The sequence below is a fragment of the Accipiter gentilis genome, chromosome 34, assembly GCF_929443795.1.
Source record: "Accipiter gentilis chromosome 34, bAccGen1.1, whole genome shotgun sequence".
Lineage (NCBI taxonomy): Eukaryota > Metazoa > Chordata > Aves > Accipitriformes > Accipitridae > Astur > Astur gentilis.
Genome location: NC_064913.1, coordinates 1698792 through 1717595, shown reverse-complemented (window position 1 = coordinate 1717595; position 18804 = coordinate 1698792). Strand labels below are relative to the sequence as shown.

The following is an 18804-nucleotide window of genomic DNA, read 5'->3' as shown; positions in this document are numbered from 1 at the left end:
CATCCAGGCAGCTGGGGTCCCATTCTCAAAAGGCACGGGGAGCACATCTACAGTGTCGTGTGCTGTCACGTTCCAGCTCACCTGCTTCTGCTGGCACAGCCTCAGGTCTTTCACACCCCTAGTGCAGAGCCTGCTCATAGCTTTTGAGGGCTCTTACTGACGCCTCAGTTGCAAAGGTTTGGTGTTAGGGACGCTGGGGTGTGTAGTGTCTCAAAACTTGCATCCCTTTTAGGAAATATTTCTTAGATTATTGTGTAAAACTGAGTTCCTCTTTTCTGTCCCTGTAAAGCATCAGTGGCTTTAACTCAGCTCTAGCCTTCCTTGAGGCACTACCAAGTCATTTTCCTTCCCTCCGTCTCGCTGCTGTTGATTCCAGCTGCCCTCTATGCTTGCCAAGAGCTCATACAACAGGCAGATGTTCTGGGAGATGCTGGATCGTGCACAGATTAGCTCTTTGGGTGTAAGGTGCATTCAGGAGGGGTAGGACCGTATCAGTGTGGAGATCTGGGGTGACAAGCAGTGGCTCCAGATCTTCCATCCCAGGAGGCAGATACATTTCATGAGCTTGCCCTAAGCCTCCAGGAATGGGACACTTACACCCTGTGGTAGGCACAGTTGCCCCGCAGAGCTGGTTACCCCTGATTGCTGTAAGTTCATGACCAGTTCAGTACTGGCAAGTCGTTATTTCTGGGCTAGCGAGGATGCGTGAGACAATCAATCATGTGGCTTGTGTGTGGATAATGGGTGTAACTAACGTGCCTAAAATAGCAGCTGGCTTTCCGATAATGGGCTTCCCAAAGTGTGCCGAGTGTCATTAACAGTATTCATGGCTGCAGGTCACTTGCCAGAAAAAGTAAGTAAATACATTTATCAGAATTCAATGCAGACAAGCATCAAAATGAAATATGTAGGAAAGGCACATGAAGTAAGCATATCCACCTTGGGAATTTCAGGGGCCAAATTGAGTTTGTTTTGCATGGGCTGTTCCCTTGTACTCTCTCTTCTGGAGACACCAGAGCAAACCCTGACAGGCTGCTGAACAAGGAGCACAGGAGAGCTGAAAGCACAGCTGGCACCTTCTAAACCCCTCTGCCCCCATCCAGGCAGCACGCTGAGAGAGAACAGGCAGGACCAGCACCCCAGGAAAAATAGCTTTGTGAAGTTTACCACTCAGGTTACCTGTAATCCTTACCTTTTTAAGAAAAGATTGTCAGTTAGTCTCTCTCCCTCATTTTCCCTGTCCCTCCATGGAATCTGCCTTGGATCACGGAAGACCAAGGGAGAAAGAGGAATTACGTGACCTGTCCCCAAAACTGAAGCAAAATCCCATTTCACTACATGCGGTATCCTTGACAATAACAATCAAATTGGCCACAATGAAACCACAAATCATTCCCTGAAATTCCTGCATCAATAAACACAATCAATGGCAGTTACCTGGATCTGGCAGGTCCAGGTCTTCTTCAGTCTTTTCCCTAAGCCATCCCCATCTTGGGATGCCTCACAGCCCATTCTTTTCTGCAGGCTGATCCTGAACTTTAACTCCCTGGGTTGTTCCCAAAGCTGCATTCGTTTTCTGCTGTAGGCTTTATCTCCTCCCTGTAAAACTCAGCTTGACTCTGTGTTGAGAACCATGCCTTAAAATGAAAGTCTTTCCTATGCTGACCACAGAAATCGGGTAGAATTCTGGAGCCTTCCTCCAGGCAGGCGGCAGAGCACCGAGTGATGGGTATCACCCAGTTTGGGGCACCTGAGCGAGGCTGTACAGAAGGTTGTGATCAGCGGCACCACGTCCAGCTGGAGGCCATCACTAGTGGTGTACCTCAGGGGTCAATGCTGGGACCAACACTGTTTAACATCTTTAATGACCTGGGTGATGGCACCGAGTGCACCCTCAGCATGTTTGCTGGTGACACAAAACTGGGAGGAGTGGTGGATACACCAGCTGGTTGTGTTCCATTCGGAGGGACCTGGACAGGCTGGAGAAATGGGCGGACATGAAGTTCAACGAGGGGGATGGAGAAATGGGCGGACAGGGACCTCATGAAGTTCAACGAGGGGGAGTGCAGAGTCCTGCCCCTGGGGAGGAACAACCCCAGGCGCCAGGACACGCTGGGGACCACCCAGCTGGAAAGCAGCTCGGCAGAAAAGCGCCTGGGGGTCCTGGAGGACACCGAGCAGAGCGGAGCAGGAGGCAGCCGCGTGCCCTTGGGGCGACGGCGGCCAAAACAGCCTCCTGGGCTGCATCGGGCAGAGCGCTGCCAGCCGGTCGAGGGAGGTGATCCTTCCCTTCTGCTCAGCCCTGGGAGACACAGCGGGAGTGCTGGCTCCAGTCCGGGGCTCCCCAGGACAACCCAGACAGGCACGTACTGGAGAGAAGCCCCACGACGATGATCGTGGGCTTGGAGCACCCGACGTACGGAGAGTGAGAGCTGGAGATGTTCAGCCTGGAGAAGAGAAGGCTCGAGGGGATCTCATCCATGTGTATAAATACCTGACTGGGGCAAGTAAAGTGGATGGAGCCAAACTCTTCTCAGTGGTATCCAGTCAAAGGCCAAGAGGCTATGGGCACAAATTGAAATACAGGAAATTCAGTTTAAGCATAAGAATAATCTTTTTTACTGTGAGGGTGGTGGACCACCACCAGAGATGGGAATGCCTGCAGGTGTCAGTATGTGAGGGTCATTCATGGAGTTTTAGTACTGTCAGTAATTTGGGTACATTGGCAATGTAGATATATTGGTTAGGGGCTTAAGTTATATCAAAAATTGTTAGGTATTTTCAGATGCTTTTGAATGTTTTCCTGTATATCAGTTTTAGCTGCTTACTTATCGAGACATCTTTTGCAAAGATGAAAGTTTTAAGTAATTCCAGTTTTTTAAGTCTTTTTCTAGTTAATGCTCTCATTTTATTTATACTTCAATATCAGCACAAAAAGGCTGCAATAAGTCAGACTATTTAATATTTGCGTAATTTGGTTTTTTCATTACATTGGTAATTGTGCAGCCCTTTGCAACTGATTTACAAAACTCATTTTTGTGCAAACAAAACAGTTATAAGCACTAATTGGAGTATTTTATTTTAGCAGCATATGAAAAACAGAATTTCAGACTTGGGTACCTGTATCAGTCCTGAGTGAAAAGCCTCAGCATACTGGGAAACGGTGTCTCTCTGTTTTGGGGTAGGATACAGACATAGGAAAAGGCAAGCAGGTAGTCCCAGGCAATCTGCCATCCGGTGAGCTTTCTATGTCTGTTTGGCACAAGGATGCTGGCATGACCAGGAGTCTACAGATCATCTTCTGCTGACTGTTTGTTCTTCTGCTTGTTTGCTGTAGTTCAAGGATCCGCGATAGAACCTCAAAAATGTTGTCTTCTAAGGGAAATAAAGAAAATCTTCCTGCCTCCTCAAAATATTAGACAGCTAAATCCACAGGCAGACAGACACATAACATGGGCAATGGGTAGAATGTAGGTTCCTAAACCCACAAACACAATCCCTGAAACTCCCACCTCCCCTTTTGGTTGTTTGGAAGGCTGTAGCTACCAAAGTACTTCTCTACAACTCCTTAGGTACCTAAATTTCTGACACTGAGCATACACAGAATTGCTGCCAACTTGCCAAAACTAATTGTGCTCGTGTTTTATCTGATTCCTAAATCTATTTTGGGACTGACAGACAGGGTAACCTGAGTCTTAACTTCCTGAAGGGCCCATTTCCACAGGCAGGCTCAGACGTCCTCCTCTCCTGCTGATAGCCGCTGCTGTGCCAATGTGAGAGATTCATGGGGCCACAAATGGAGCAAGGCAAAGGGACCATGTCTTCTGCACTGTCCTGAGGTGGATACTCCCCAGTGAGGCTAACAACAAATGGTTACCGCTCTACAGCAGGATGTCCTGCTATTTTTTGTTAATGTTTGTTAAGAAAAGTGCTAAAATGCACCTAAAAAAAATCAATTGTTGGTATACTCCTTATGTCTCATCTACGAACTTTTTGACCTGATGTTCAGCAATGTGACAAATAGCTCTCAAGATAAGGCACCTTTTTAATAAAAGGAAAATAAAGAAAGAGAAAATAAAAGAGCAGAGTGCAGGGAAGATAACGCTGTACAGAGTGCATCTCTGGTCTGCCCAGTGCTCAGTTCTGGCAAGATTGGTATCACTTTTTTAATGAAATCACGTCACATTTTAATGTGACTCATACACATTTATGTAACCCTTAGCAGGAATACCTCAGTCTCAGGCTCGCATTGGTGACCGGTCCATCTAAAAGGATCAGAATCTACCCTTCCTGCCCCCCAGATGGTCATGGGCACATACTACAGAGCCACCAAAAGCAATGTGGTAGGCTCAAGCATTTTCCATCTATTCAGAACGATATGGAAGTTTCCAGGGCTTGAATGACCAGAAACTGTAGCAGTTGTAATATCTTATTACTATCAAAGTCATTTTAGGTAATTTTTGATTTTTATTTGCAGGGGATATTCTCCTTGCCACCTTGTAAAGCTCTTTTAAATCACAAACATGTATGCAAACATGGATAGTGAGTGTCAGTCACTGAGCAAAAAAGGTGAAGTTTAAAGAGGTAATTGTTGGCACAAATCTGCTGTTACTGAGAAACAGTCCAGTCCTCCAGAGCTGAACCCTCAGCCCCACCTTCTGCATATTTCTCCTACCTAGCTTTTGGGGAATAAATAAGAACAGGAAGTAAAAAAATGTATCTCTTCTTTAGAACACTCACAGAATAAAAGCTTTCCTTGGGAATGTTTTACTTCTTTTGCTTTTGATTAATTCTAGGGTATTATTATACATGCTTCAGATGACCTCCATGCTGCAGCATCAAGTCAGAAGAAAGGGCGCTTCCTTGAAAATCAAGATTCAATTCATTTAACATTCTCTGGGGGGAAAAGCTGTAGACAGAAAAGAACTGGCAGGAAGTTTATATGCTGCTGGTGCGATATATTCACCATAAAATGCCCATCGAAATCAGGTGACCGCTCTCTTCCATTGCTAGCATTGGGGTATGCAGAAGCAGTTGTTCAGTGTAAAACAGCTCATGTGAGTAAGAGAATGCAATTAAATTAACTTGAGCCAGGCACCCATGCAAGCTTTTCCTGTAGCACAGAAACGGGGAATTACAGAGTGTCATTGCCTAAAAGGATTTATTTGTAAAGTCTTGCATGAGACAAAGAGAAGCATACATATTCCACTCAATGATGCAAATATTGTCAGCTATTTAATATGCGGCATACTTATTCCTGAGAAGCCAGTGTTACTTACTTAGAAAAATTAGGACTTATCCCTCATTTCGAAACACATTTCTGGAACAAATCCAAACCAGCAGCTGGGATTTTATGACTCCTGCAGGACCCTGAAAAATCCCATGTTCAGTCGTAAGGAATCTTTACTCACATTCAAAGTGATGGCACTATAAAAAAAAAAATAGCTAGAAAATGGCTTATTGTGGACTGAAGAGTAGGGCAATCTACTGCTTTATTCCCCTGACCTGCAATTTTGAGAACTCCAATGCTGGTAAAAAAATTGGCTGGAGGATCAGAACTACACTGTTAAGGCTCAATGTTTGTATTTTTTTTTCACTCACAATGGAAAGCCTAGGAGTAAGAGCTGGACATCAGAGGTAGTAGGTAAGATTTAGGACATGGATGACACACAATCATCTGACGTTTTATTTCATTCCTTAGCACTTGAAAGCCCAGGTTTCTTTTAAGAAATGGCATAGGTTAGGAGAGTAAGTGCCAAAGCAATTTTTTTACATGTAGTTCTATGGCTTCTAAACCACTTCATTGCCTTGAAACCTGTTCCCTGGCTGTGTGTTCTCCAGCAAGTCCTGGGACAGTTTCCAGCACCAGCTCCTTGTGTGGGTGCCTGCTGGGCTGAGCAGCCGCACAGTCTCGTCCCTCTGCCTTTCCTCTGAACCTGCCTCGGGCGGTGCAGTTGCTCTGCCTGCACGCCCCAAAGGCATCTTCTGGAAGCTTTGCCCTTTGAGAGAAGAATCTGGCTGGGACCCTTATTTTATAATGCTTAGAAATTCACATGCAGACTCACATTTTTCTTTAGAAATACCAATAAGAAACCCCCAACATTGTTTAAGTAAAGGGACTTTGAAACGAAGGAGAATATTAGCATAAATACGTCTCTTCTTGAAGAAAGGACACAGGACCGTGGTTCGAAGATGCGGGAAATCCAAATGTAGTGCCCCCGATAATGAAACAAAAATATCAGTGGTGACATGATCCAAACCTGACATAAGCCCAGCCTGACACTTCTAACTTGGTAAAATGTTTTTGGTTTGTTAACGTCGTGCTGTTGGGTTTTGTCCTAGACCAGGTATCACCCGTCCTCTCGCAGGCAGCAAGAGAGTCGCCGGCAAAAGCAACTCTTATTGCATACTCTGAATTGAGCAGAAACGCAGGATGTGCCCGCTCCTCATCTGGATCACCGGTACTGCTCGGTGGTGACCCTGCCACGCGCGACCGCAGCGTGACCGGCGACGGGACCACGGCCCGAGCGCGATCCAGGAAAAGCCGGTAGCTGCGGCCCTCGTCAATGGGATTTTAATCAAGGGGTTTTCGTGAGTATGGAGGCACACGTTCTGCTTGATGCGCTGGCACAGAGTCAACGCAGAGAAATGCTGCGTCAGGAAACTGTCATTATGTTTACAGCAGAAATTAAACCCAGGAAACCCTTCAAATCTTCATCTGAATGAAGGGTTCCGGCATAGTTGTTTGACCATGTGAAATCGCAAAGTTTCTATAAATACGAGGAAAGGATGGATGATACAAAAATGATCCTAGCGTAACTAGTAGGCAGGATGAAGCTCATACAGCAGTCCACCCCCAGAAGTGCCTCAGAAAAAACCCCCAACTTCACTTATATTACTACCATTATTTTAAAATCACATCCAAACCTGCCACTTTGGATTTTTATAGTGAGGTTTGGGGTTTTTTTCTGGAAAAAATAAAAGGAATATTTAATCACCGCAACATTAGTCTCCTCTTAGGACATGGCCATGTCAGAAACAATTTCAGGGGCGAGATTCGAGGTCTTTTGGTCAAAAGGGACCAGCTCTAAGGAGGACAGAAGCCTGACCGGGCACAACCAGGCCCCGCACCCTTATGGTGCGAATTTGGGGTTATTTGATCAAGGGGCTGTCGGTCGGTGCCTGTCCTTTTCTGGTAACTATTTTTTTATTTCCCAGCTTTCGGAACCGAACTGGCCGCTCGGGCACCGGGAAGGGGACGAGCCCGTCCCAACGCGGCACCCGCGAAGCCCGAGCCGCCGGGCCCCGGGCCAAAGCTCCGACCCTTCCTCAAGTGAAGGGGACGGACACCCGCGGCCGTGTCACGGTCAGTCACGACCGTCCCCACAACCGACCCTCCCGCGGCCGTGTCACGGTCAGTCACGACCGTCCCCACAACCGACCCGCCCGCGGCCGTGTCACGGTCAGTCACGACCGTCCCCACAACCGACCCTCCCGCGGCCGTGTCACGGTCAGTCACGACCGTCCCCACAACCGACCCGCCCGCGGCCGTGTCACGGTCAGTCACGACCGTCCCCACAACCGACCCTCCCGCGGCCGTGTCACGGTCAGTCACGACCGTCCCCACAACCGACCCTCCCGCGGCCGTGTCACGGTCAGTCACGACCGTCCCCACAACCGACCCTCCCGCGGCCGTGTCACGGTCAGTCACGACCGTCCCCACAACCGCCCCGCCCCGCCTGGCCCCGCCGCCCCCTCCATTGTGCAGCCGGCGGTTCGGCCGGTCCCACCTGCCGCCGGCGGAGCGGGGCGGCGGGGGGGGACACACACACCGGGGCCGGGCGCCCCCCCTCCCCGAGCCTCCCCCTCCCGCAATCCCCCCCGCCCACCCCTCTCCTGTCCCCGGCTGAACCGAGGCGAGCCCGCCCCGCGCCCTCCCTCCGTCCTCCCTCCCTCTCTCCCGTCCCCCAGGCTGGCGGAGCTCCGCCGCCTCCCCTCCCCCTGTCTTCCCTCCCTCCCTCCCTCCCTCCCTCCTTCCCTCCTCCCGCGCGGCCGCCGCCCCTCAGCCGCTGCCCGCCGGAGCCGCCGACTTCCCCCCGAGCGCGGGTCGCCGCCGCCTCCTTCTCCTCCTCCTTCCTCCTCTTCCTCTTCTTCCTCGCCCTGCCATGAGCCGCCTCCCGCCGCAGCAGCGCTGAGCGGGGAGCGCGGAGCCATGCCGGGTTGGAAGAAGAACATCCCCATCTGCCTGCAAGCCGAGCCGGAGCGAGGTAAGCGCGGAGCACCGGGGGCGGCAGCCGGCGCCTCCAGGGAAGAAGGAGGGCGGGAGGAGGCGGGGGGGGGGGGGGGAGACGACGGGCTGCCGGGTGTCGTGTGTCCCGTGTGTTCCCGCATCCCCGGGGCACGGCGGCAGCCGCCCCGCGGGGGGACGGGCGGACCCGCGCCTTCCATCTTGCTCCGCCGCCGCGGCAGGAGCGGGGGGCGGCGGCGGGGGCCCGGCACCCGGGGCGGGTGTGTGGGGGGGCGGGCACACACACACACACACACACCCTTCCACACACACACACACTCCCCCCCCTTCCACACACACACCCCCACACACACCGGGCCGGGACCCGCCACCTCCGCAACTAACTTTTCTCCGCTCCCCCGTGCCGGGCTCCTAAAACCGGTGTGTGTGTGTGAGGCGGAGTGTGTCTGTGTGTGTGTGGAGGGGGCTGCGAAGTGACTTCGCGAAACTTCTCTGCGTGGGGGCTCTGCCCCCGGGCCGCCACGCGTGGGGCGAGGCTGGACCTGTCCCGTCCCGTCCCTCCCCGGACGGGGGGGGGAGGTGGGTGGGGGTGTGTGTGGGGTCACCGTCACGGGGGAGCCGCGAAGCCGCCGCGATGGCGGGTGGGTGGGCGAGGAGCTGCCCCCGCCGTCGGCCTCGGAGCGGCCTCGGGGTCCCTGCAGCTCGGCGTGGGGGTCGGTCCTGGCTTCTGGAAGGCGGACAGCTTCTGGTTACTTCGCCAAATAAACGGTCCGTTCGTTCTAATGGAAAGGTAACTTTTGCCGTTTCCTCAAAGTGGGCTTCCTCCAGGGGAGGTGGTCGTGTCACTGCTCTGTCCTCAGTCAAAGGGAAAAAGGCCAGCACGCCGTCCACACTCGGGACCTTCCAGGTATGACCATCTCTGACGGACAGGTCGTTAATTCCGTGGTAGCGTCCGGAGTCCTGCCGCAGGACGTCGCGTTTTGGTTGGCGCTGCGTTGGAGAGGTAGCCGTGCTGCCGGGGCCAAAAATTCACCGAGTGTTAAAAAGGAGGAGGTTTTGGTTGCTCGTGTTGTGGAAGCCTGTGGCGGAACTGCTGCCTTGCTTCTGACTAGTAAATCCTATCCCTAATGGGAAGTTCATCGCAAACATATGACATCATAAAAATAGTCGCTGAAACGGGAGCAGGTATTCCAGCTGCAAAAAGCTAGATTTTTAGTCTTTCCTCATAGTAAATATCATCATTACTAAAATCTGTGGTCATACTTCTTCATGTCAGGGGTCTGCGTAGCTGCGGAATCGCAGAAATGGGATGGACGACAGCTGTCAAAATGTATCGGATGCTTTTACAGATGAGGAAACTTTAGAAGGGGTGTCATCTGGCTATGTCAGAAACTGGAAAGATTTTCTCATTTCGTTCTGCATAAAGGTTGTGTCGCGAGCTGTATAGCGTGCGGGCTTGTCTTTATTCTAAGTAAACAGTGGTAATGGTTTTGCTCTGATGGGTTTAATGCCAGTTAGAATACTGATTTGTTAACAGTTCTCGTTTATTCCTATTTTCTATTTAATCTCTTTCATCTTCATTATGAAGCCGGATATATTTATATGCCAATAGTCTTATCGCTGATGCTTTTCTTTATTTTCACTGCGTAAATAAAAAAGCTCTTCTGTGCCTAAAGTAAATGATTACCTTCTAAAGTATGTTGCATTGTGTGTTGCTGAAGTCTAGCTTGTAATTTAGCAGGACTCCAGTTACTGGAACTTTTCTGCTTTAGACTCAGAAAAATATTAAATGGTCAAAGGAGTTAATCAGTGTTGAATTTAATAGTCCTTGAGTATGAAGAATAGATGAAATAAAGCTTTCAAACTTGCCAGAAAAATGGCCAGTGCAGTAATGAAACGAAGGTGCATCTTTAGCTAATGTAGGAGTTTAGTACGGCATTGAGTTAAAAGGCAATTACAGATACAGTTAAATTCTGGTTCAAAGCCAGTTGTGCTAACATCCCCCTCTGCTGTTTCTAGAAAATATTTCCTTTCAGTTACTCCGCAGAACATTTTACATACCTTGTGATATCAGAAGACTTTCATGAATGTATATGCTGTTATTTTAAACATTGTAGCCGGTAATTTTCTGTGATTTAGATATGGAATAATATTGGATGTGAAATATTTAGTAACATAAATTGTGTTTGTCACATATACAAGCACACTCGTATATAGGATATAAAATATCCATTTATCCATCCATCCCAAATGCATGTGTATATTGGGTAATAATACTTATAAGAATAAGGAACATTTCATGCATGTGTATTTTCTTTGATTTTATGTGCCTGTAATCTGATTGCTTAAACTAGTGTTTTCTTCTAGTGAGAGGAGCTAGTCTTTATTCAACCCCATGAACACCAGCAGGACTGACTAGTAGTGATTTTGCTGCATTACAACATGAAACTGCTCAGTTAATTTGGTGCTGAAGTTTCTTGGTGGTGAAAACTCCCAAAGCAGACTATAAAAATGGGGGGAAAAAAATATCAACCACTCGACAACCGCGAAAGAAACAAAACCTCAGAAAACAAGTGGGTAGCTAAATAGTCCTGTTTGTCCGTGGCTTCCCGCCGGCTTTCCCCTTCAGCCTCAGTTTAGGGTATCCACGGTCTGTACACCCCTTCTCTGTCACAGTAAACAGTTACTGTGCAGCTTTCAATTTCAAGTCTAGTTGTAGCAGCAGGTTTGAACTGGAAAAGAAGGGGTCCCTGGAGGTGCCGGGAAAACTGGGAAGGTGAAGATTTCCATATGGTGAGCCACAAGTGGTTTGTACAGACCATCTTTCCCCAGGCTTTTTCCCCTTAAACCTCACAGGCTTAGTTTTAGCCTCTCCCGGGGAGCTCTGCATCCTACGGACGCACCTTTATGGAGCTGATCAGGCCCCTCTGTCCTCAGCTGTGGAAAGGAGAGAAGTTGCGGGCTCTGAGAGGTGGGTGGATGTGTTAGAGAGGATGTGGGGGCTGCATGGAAATCTCGCTGTATCCCCTGAGGCAGCGTACAAGGTTTGCTGGGTACTGATACTCCTGTCTCCATCCAAACCAATGCAGCGTTGCTTTGGGGATCATTTCCAACTCTGTTGCATCTCCCCTGGTGCTCAGTTCATCTAGCGCGTCAGGAGCTGGGTGGTGGTGCTGCTGCAGCAGCATGTTTCTGGTGCAAGGACTCAACGCAAAAAACTGTCTGTGGAGCTTTGTTGTTTTGCTGTGAGGAGCTGTCGGGATATTGCAGTCATATCCTTGTGCAGACACACTGGGTTGGCTCCAAGCAGGGTTATTTTAGTGGATCAGTATCCTTGTTTGCCCCTTCCTTGCTTCAGAGCCTCCCTTCCGTGTTGAATGCCTACCTCAAAAAGTCCTTAGCTCAGCCTGTCTTTGTCGTTTCTACAAGTCATGTGCTGAGATGGAGGTTATCCAAAAACTCGACAAAACCAGAATTTTGGTAATGGAAATTGGCTGGTCTTACTGATATAAAGTAGCAGAGTTGTGGTCAACGCTGTTGGCTCACCTTGGCAATAATGGAGATACCCTGAGTGAAGGAGAATAACCTGGGTTAATGTTTCAAGCATCGGAGCACGTGTGTGCACCTAGGGTTTAGCATTTGTGACAACACTTTGTTGCAGAGAAGATTCTCTTCCAAGGGGTGGCAATCAGTGGTATTTCAACAAGTATTTTCAGATGTCTTCACTGCGGAAATTACGTGGAATACTTACGTCAACTAAAAAATCACATTGTGCCAGTTTTTAGAGGCTAAAACCGTATTTAAAATATGAAGTGGATAGCTGCTTTTTTGTGCATGCTGCAGCACAGTTACTGGGTTTCTGCTGCCTGCTCCATAGTCGAGCAGTACTCTGCAGCGGCTTGTGCCGCTTCTGGCTTCCACCGCCACGATTATCACGAGGAGTCCTCTCCTTTAGAGGACAGGAGTTGTGCTCTGTGTTGAGTAGAAGAACGGTAATGTACGCCTGACGCAGTAAACCCTGTCATTTCAAAACTGACACGGGAAGACTTCCCACTGTAAGACAGTGTCATTAAAATTCAGGGCACACTTCCCCCCTCCCCATTTTTCTGCCTAAGATGCTAAATCAAATCTTGTTATAAACCACCTAAAACACTTTTTGAGGTGACATCTGAGCAAATACCTTGGGAAGAAAAATGTTCCTGGAATTAATTTTGTACAATATCCCTTCCAATCAAGTTAAATGAAGGCGTTTTATGGAACTCCTGTTTCAACTTTATAGCTGATCAAGATTGACAGGAGTACAGGAAATAGTATTTGTATATCTTGTATGTTCACTATGGGACTACTTGAGATCCCTTAATGTACATGGTTATTAATTTTAAGAATGCATCTAAGTATACTTTGGTCTTGATTTTTTTTTTTTTTTAAACTATTATGCCTTCCACGGTTGTTCTGCCTCTGTGTTTAACAGGGTAGCCCAGTTATATCGAGGTGGAAGGAAAGACTGTGTTTTTATTTTCTGCTCTTCTGTCCACCTTCACAGTTCTTGACAGTCAGAGAAATTAGGTGAGCTTTAGGAAGCATTTTAAAGGAAACATTAGTAAATGTTTTAAAACCCAGGACTCAAGGATAAAAAAATACGTAAGTAGTTTGTGAATCCTGCCTCAAATACAAAACTAGCATGTTCTCATGGAAGATGTTCTGACAACAAGCATCTATCCCCGAGGTTACTGCTGTGTGAGCTTGTCTGCTTATCTTAAGCTGGACGAAAATCAGTTTCTCAGATAAGGGAGAGGTATGGGCCCGTTATTGAACTTAATCATGTTATTGTGGGTTAGCATTTTACATCTGATCAAATGAGGCCACTTTTAACAGAGGATATGCTTCATACTCTTTCCAGGTGCATGTTAAAAATTAGCTTATATTTTCAACACAGAAGGCTGGGGGTGACTGTGCATTGTATTCTAAGCTCTGGCCTAATAAGGTGGAAGGAATCTTCTCCTTCCTGAGTTTAAGTGGGCCCTTGGAAACTGAAGAAAGTAAGAGCTGGAGAGCTAGGATTGGAAACCTTGTGCACAGGCTTTCTGCCTGTCTGTATCTGTTTTCTCACTTGCCTCACGTGTCTCCTGAAAAGTTAAAGTATAAACCGGATGGCAGAAAGCCTTTTGTGAGGAGAGGATGTGCTTACAGCGACAGCCCTAAGAATCAGGACTGGGTGTTGTGGGTGAACGTTTGGAGAGGTGCTTGGAAGATCATCTCCACCCCAGTGAAGGCATTGCCCAGACTTAGCGTGGAGTCCAGACAGATACCTGGTGAGTGAACAACTGGGACGTTTGGTCAATTATGCTCTGCAAAGCATGCTGTAGGTGCTTACATTTAAGGTGAAGAAGTCATGAATAACAGTGGTAGGGAGAAAACTGGAAGGAAAAGTCACCGTGTCTTGGCCGCTGAGCCAACATAAGAAGCTGGCTTGCCTAGCTGCCTTCCAGTCCTCCAGTAGTATCTGAAACTGTAACTAAATCTCAAATTGGAAAATACTAGTAATAAAAGATACATTAATAACAAAGTACTAATTACTTTTATTTTTACTTTTTAAAAAACTTTTTTATTTTATTAATATGGTATGTATTTTGTCCTTGTTGGGGCTTCTGCCTCTTTTCACCTCAGTCTGACTGGACTGCGTCTTGGACAGTTGGTCTTTCTCCATTTGCTAAACTGAACGCTGGTGAAGACCATTTGGCAGGTGGGATAAGATGACAGTCTAGAGCTGGCTTTCATCAGTGTGCGAAGGACACGGATGCTGTGTCAGTTTTCTCATTCTTTCTCTTCAAACCAGCTGGGTCCAGGAGGGCTCTAACACACGGATGGAAAGGAGGCAACAATGGCTCCCTAGTGCCCTTTTAGCATGAAAGGAACTGAGAATGAGCAAAAAGCATCTACATATCTTGTGATCTGCACAGCCAAGTTAACAGCATTTTATGACCTGCAGTATTAAAAGAATTTGATAAATGTTACAGAATCTTCATGAAGATACAGTCTTTGCTGATTGCTGGGAAATGATCGTCTGCTGTGTCTGGGTCATAACCAAGGTTTTATTCCCCATAGAGAAAGAAAATGTGAGATACTGAATGCAAAGAAACAGTGTCTGTTTTTTTGCAGAGGCAAAACAGCTTTTGCTAATGTGCGTCAAAAATGGAGTTAGATTTGGCAGCAATGAGTGATGACTTACTGGTATGGCAGCAAACACTCTAGCTTCCCTCAAAGAACAGCAGTGTGTAGAATTTGAAGCACTAACAATATTTGCCACTGACAGGCACAGTTGCTTTTGTGGGTATCTGGGAGCTGTGAAGGGTACAAGCGCTAAACACAAGTTCTTGATCAGAGTTTCCTGTGCACTGAGACGTTAGAGACAGACATAACCTGAAACACAGAAGCTTCACTGTTGGGTCCTTCAGTAATTTAGATGTAGGCAACTTTTCTTGATTCTCAACGCATACCCGTATCCCTACTATGGGTTGTTTTTTGTATGATTCAAAATGAGCTGAGCTGCCGGTGCTGAAGGTTCTCCGTGCAGAGCTGTCCAGACCGTGTTGCGCTCAAGTGGCTGCAGTAGGCGAGGCTGGACGGTACGCCTGCTGCACCTCGCTCGTGTCTGACCCTATTCAGTCATGCTGGTGCTTACGAAAAAGGATGCACTGAGTCAGCAATTGCCTGTGAGGGTCTTATGATTGTGGCTGTGAAATTCTGTGGTGTTCGAATGTTTTTCCTAAGCCGTTTGAATTTATGCACATTGAAATGTGAGAGCACCGTCCGTCCTCACTTACGCAAAACCAGACTAACGAGATGTGTCGGCATCCTGTGTGGTTGGGGACAGGGTGGTCACCTGCTCAGCCTTTTGGTCTGCCGAAATGAGCGTGACACCCTGTAAAATTCAGGGTGAAATAGTAACGTGTATGTTGGATGCAGATAATCTCGATGACTGTATCACCCGACTGATTATTCTTTCCTCCCTCTCCCCGCTGGCACGGGCTGTGCCGGGTGGCTGGGCAACACAAACCGTTCTGGTATGTCCCGTGGTACAGGGTGGCCAGGTTTTATGGTTCTGAATGAGGCCGATGATCTAATGTTTTTTTAAAAAAGTCATTATCAGTGCTAATTCTGCTTTTCACTGATTCTGCATTGCAAGTTAGAAGCAATGTTCTTTGCTTACTATTGAAATATTTTAAAGAGCACACGCAAAGGAAAAAACATGTAAGCAGGGGCTGACAACTTTGATACTGATACATGTTTCAGTGGAATTTTGGTATCTTCTCTCTTTGGAAATACCACAGGAATTGAGAAAGACAGGCGTGACTGACACAGTCTCGATCTTTTTTGTGCCTTATTTAATTTCTCATTATCAGTGAAAATCGCTGCTGAGAAGATTCTGCTACTGTGCAGGGAAAGCTGCAGAGAATATTTTAATAGTTTTACTGTCCTCTTTACATACTGGGATCTCACAGACCTTTAGGGAGTTCCTCAGTTGTCTCACTAAAGTTTAACTCTTTCTCCCCTCCCCCTCTCTCCCCCCCCCCCCCCCCCCCCCCCCCCCGCCAGTAACATAATTTCTTTATTCCCTGAAATATAGCTAAAGATAGAAATACAATGATGGGAGTTTAAAAATAACTGTCACGAAACTTACTCATCTTTTTTTTTTTTTTTTTTTTAACCAGTGGGATGAGACTGAATTTTTATTGCCACCATTTTGTGGGGTGCTAATTGAATATTGTGTAACTGAACATGAACGTTTCCTTATTAACAGACAGTATTTTGAACATTGTAAAGGATTGCCAGAATGGGTCCTCCCAGTAGCTATCTTTCCTAAGAAGGCAGGCACTACATAAAATGCTTATTTTTGTTTAGTGAGCCACACAGTGGAGTGCAGCACGTTCTTCCTGAGGCAGTTTCATGGCAGATGAATGTACAGTGAGACGTGATCGGTTTATCCCACGTTATAAAGTGAATTAAACCCAATGCATTTATATTTAATAAACAAAATGAAGAAGAACGTATCAGTGACTGGAGCATGTGTTTAACTGAGCCAGATCTGAGATGATTCCTCATGTTTCAAGCTTTTTGTTTCTATGGATATCAATTAGCAAGATACAGAAGTGATGCCAGCATTTCTACAGTTGCCTGTGATGGAGACCAGGTGTTCCGCAGTCAGTTTAGCCGCTTCTACAGTGGGACAGTATTCATGAGAACCATTTTTTCAGGCAAACAAATGAAGAACAATAACTGGTACTTTATTTTTGCGGGGGGAGGGTATAGTAATGGCTAACATTGTGCCAAATCCTTTAAGAGCGGTGAGAAATGTCTGTGGGATCTGTGTGCTCTGCATGGGCAGGAGGTACCTTGGGTCCTTGGGCAGTGACTGCCAGCGGTGCAGAGCAATAGTGTTTGCTGAAGGGAGGCCTTACTGAAAGCTGTTATTAACATAGGATTAACACACCTGCGAACTATTTGAATTATATCACTCTTTTCTATTTGGTTTATCATCTCAGCAGACCAGATACCGTGTCTTTCATGCTGCGATGGCAAAGCGGAGCTTCCCCTGCTGCTTCTGCCTTTGACCACCATTGCCAGCTCCTGGTCGGGGACAGTCGGTGAGGAGCTGATGCTCACAGGTGCCACCTCTCAACCGAGAAGGTTTTTTTGGTGTCTGAGCAAAGCCAGGATAGTTCCAACAAGTGAGTTCCATCAAGCTGCCTGCTATGCTCTGCATTCTCAAAATCTCTTTAGAGCATTGGTAACTGGCAGAATTTTGTCCTCACTTGTACCCAACGCTCCTCGTGGCAGGGTTGGGACCTGAGCCTGAGATGAGGCTGTTGTGGAATAAACACTGTTTTACTACTCTGACAAAAATTTAATTTTAGTGGCATTTGCAGTGAAGTATTTGGGTTGTCTCTGTGTTAGGAATGGATTATTTACACAACAGCTGGGCAGAAGACAGAGCAGTAGTCACACAGAAAATACTCTGGGGAGTGGAATTCAGAGCCTGGTAAATGGATGCAACTCTGTTGGATTCTGGAGGTTAATTCACTTGTGCCAGCAAATTTACTGAGCCCTTGTATCTGCTAGTGGAGGCCATTTCATAGTCCAAGGTCTCTTCTGAAATATCAGAGAAAACTATTGCCCAAAAATATGTTGCCTCCTTCACATATATCTGCCAGTTTTGTTCTTCCATGTTTTTAGGTTTCCTGGTGGTTTTGTAAATACCACAATGTTTTTGAGTGCGGTGAGAAGATTTAAGCCTGAGCCTTTTCAAAATACCTGATTTATTTGATAAAACTTCCAATTTTATGAAGAATATACCCATAAATCACTTGACTTTTTCTTTTTTTTTGTAAGACGAACCTTTCCCAAACCAAACAAAGAGTGTAGCAGATGTAGGCTTTAAGTAGACTGTGTTGTAAAAGGTTCTATGTACATCATGATTTGGCAGGACTGAGGAAATGTGTCTCCTCTCTTACAGAAATGTATTTTGAAAGTATAATTTGTAGTGCTTTTAACTTCACCTCTTACTAGGACTGTTTGCAAAATGTGCAGGAGCCAGATAAACTTGCAGGATTTGCATGTCAAAAGTGAAGCAGTTGATTAAATGCTTTCAGCTGGGCTGTGGGTGGCTGTATGGAGAGAGGAGAGAAAGAATGAAATGGGTAATGTATAAGGATAATTCAGTAGCTTTATACTTGTAGCTCTTCTGAGTCAATAACTTAATTCAGGAACATTATTAGTAGCACAACCCGCCCCCCCCCCCCCCCCCCCCCCGCCCCCAAGCAGCCCCCCTCACACCTCAAGCACAAAGTGCTGAAACACGGCTGGTGCTTTTGTGTGTTCACATGTGCATGTTGAACAAATGCATCTTGTAGCTTAAGTTTCATGTTATCGTGATTTAAATATTATAAGGCCTTAGTATTCCCAAGCTTTCCTGTCGTTACCAATGCTGACAAAAATGGTGCACTAACTCGGGCTTTTCTTATGGTCTCTTATTTCCTGTGTCTGTCTTGAAGGTACTAATCCTAAAGTTTTTGAAGTTTCCTGTCTGCCTAAGGTGTTGCTTTCATACGTCCACACATTCAGGCATGCATGGGTACCTGTGTTTGTTTAAAAAAAAAAAAAACTTAAAAAAATCAGGAATACCGTATATTGTATTCGTTTGTCATTCCGCTTAGACACATTTTAGATGTGTTCACTGCTATTTGTTTAAATATTTAGTGTGAACTGATGCTTGCTTTTCAGAACACTTTAATATGAAAAGAGCCTTAATTTTCAGATGACTTGCCCTCTGTCATTAAGTATAAATTTTTCAAACCAAAGAAAAAGAAGTAGTTTCAGCTGCTAGCTCTATATCCTATTTTCTGCTTTCGTCAAAGATCAGGGTAGTAGGTAAGTAGTGCCTGAAGCTATATTCCTATACATATGTTTCTTTTTTGTAAAGTAATTGAAGTAATTTTAAAAAACACAGCCTCTGAGAATTTTTATCATGACCTCCTCGGGTAGGTGGCTTAAATATA

At 46.6% G+C, this 18804-nt stretch overlaps 2 protein-coding genes across 3 annotated transcripts in view; both read left to right on the top strand.

The window, feature by feature from the left end:
- LLPH (LLP homolog, long-term synaptic facilitation factor) overlaps positions 1-18804 on the top strand; it is a 556390-nt gene that overhangs the window by 140075 nt on the left and 397511 nt on the right. The gene's annotated exons all lie outside the window — the stretch shown is intronic.
- GRIP1 (glutamate receptor interacting protein 1) overlaps positions 8139-18804 on the top strand; it is a 335051-nt gene continuing 324385 nt past the window's right edge. The window contains exon 1 of one of the 2 annotated variants that reach the window (XM_049792219.1): positions 8139-8267. In XM_049792219.1, the coding sequence (XP_049648176.1) occupies positions 8213-8267 (55 nt within the window). In that variant the 5' untranslated portion in view covers positions 8139-8212. Of the gene's footprint in view, positions 8268-8948; positions 9039-18804 lie in introns of those variants that run through there. The other variant, XM_049792224.1, reaches the window with a different exon arrangement.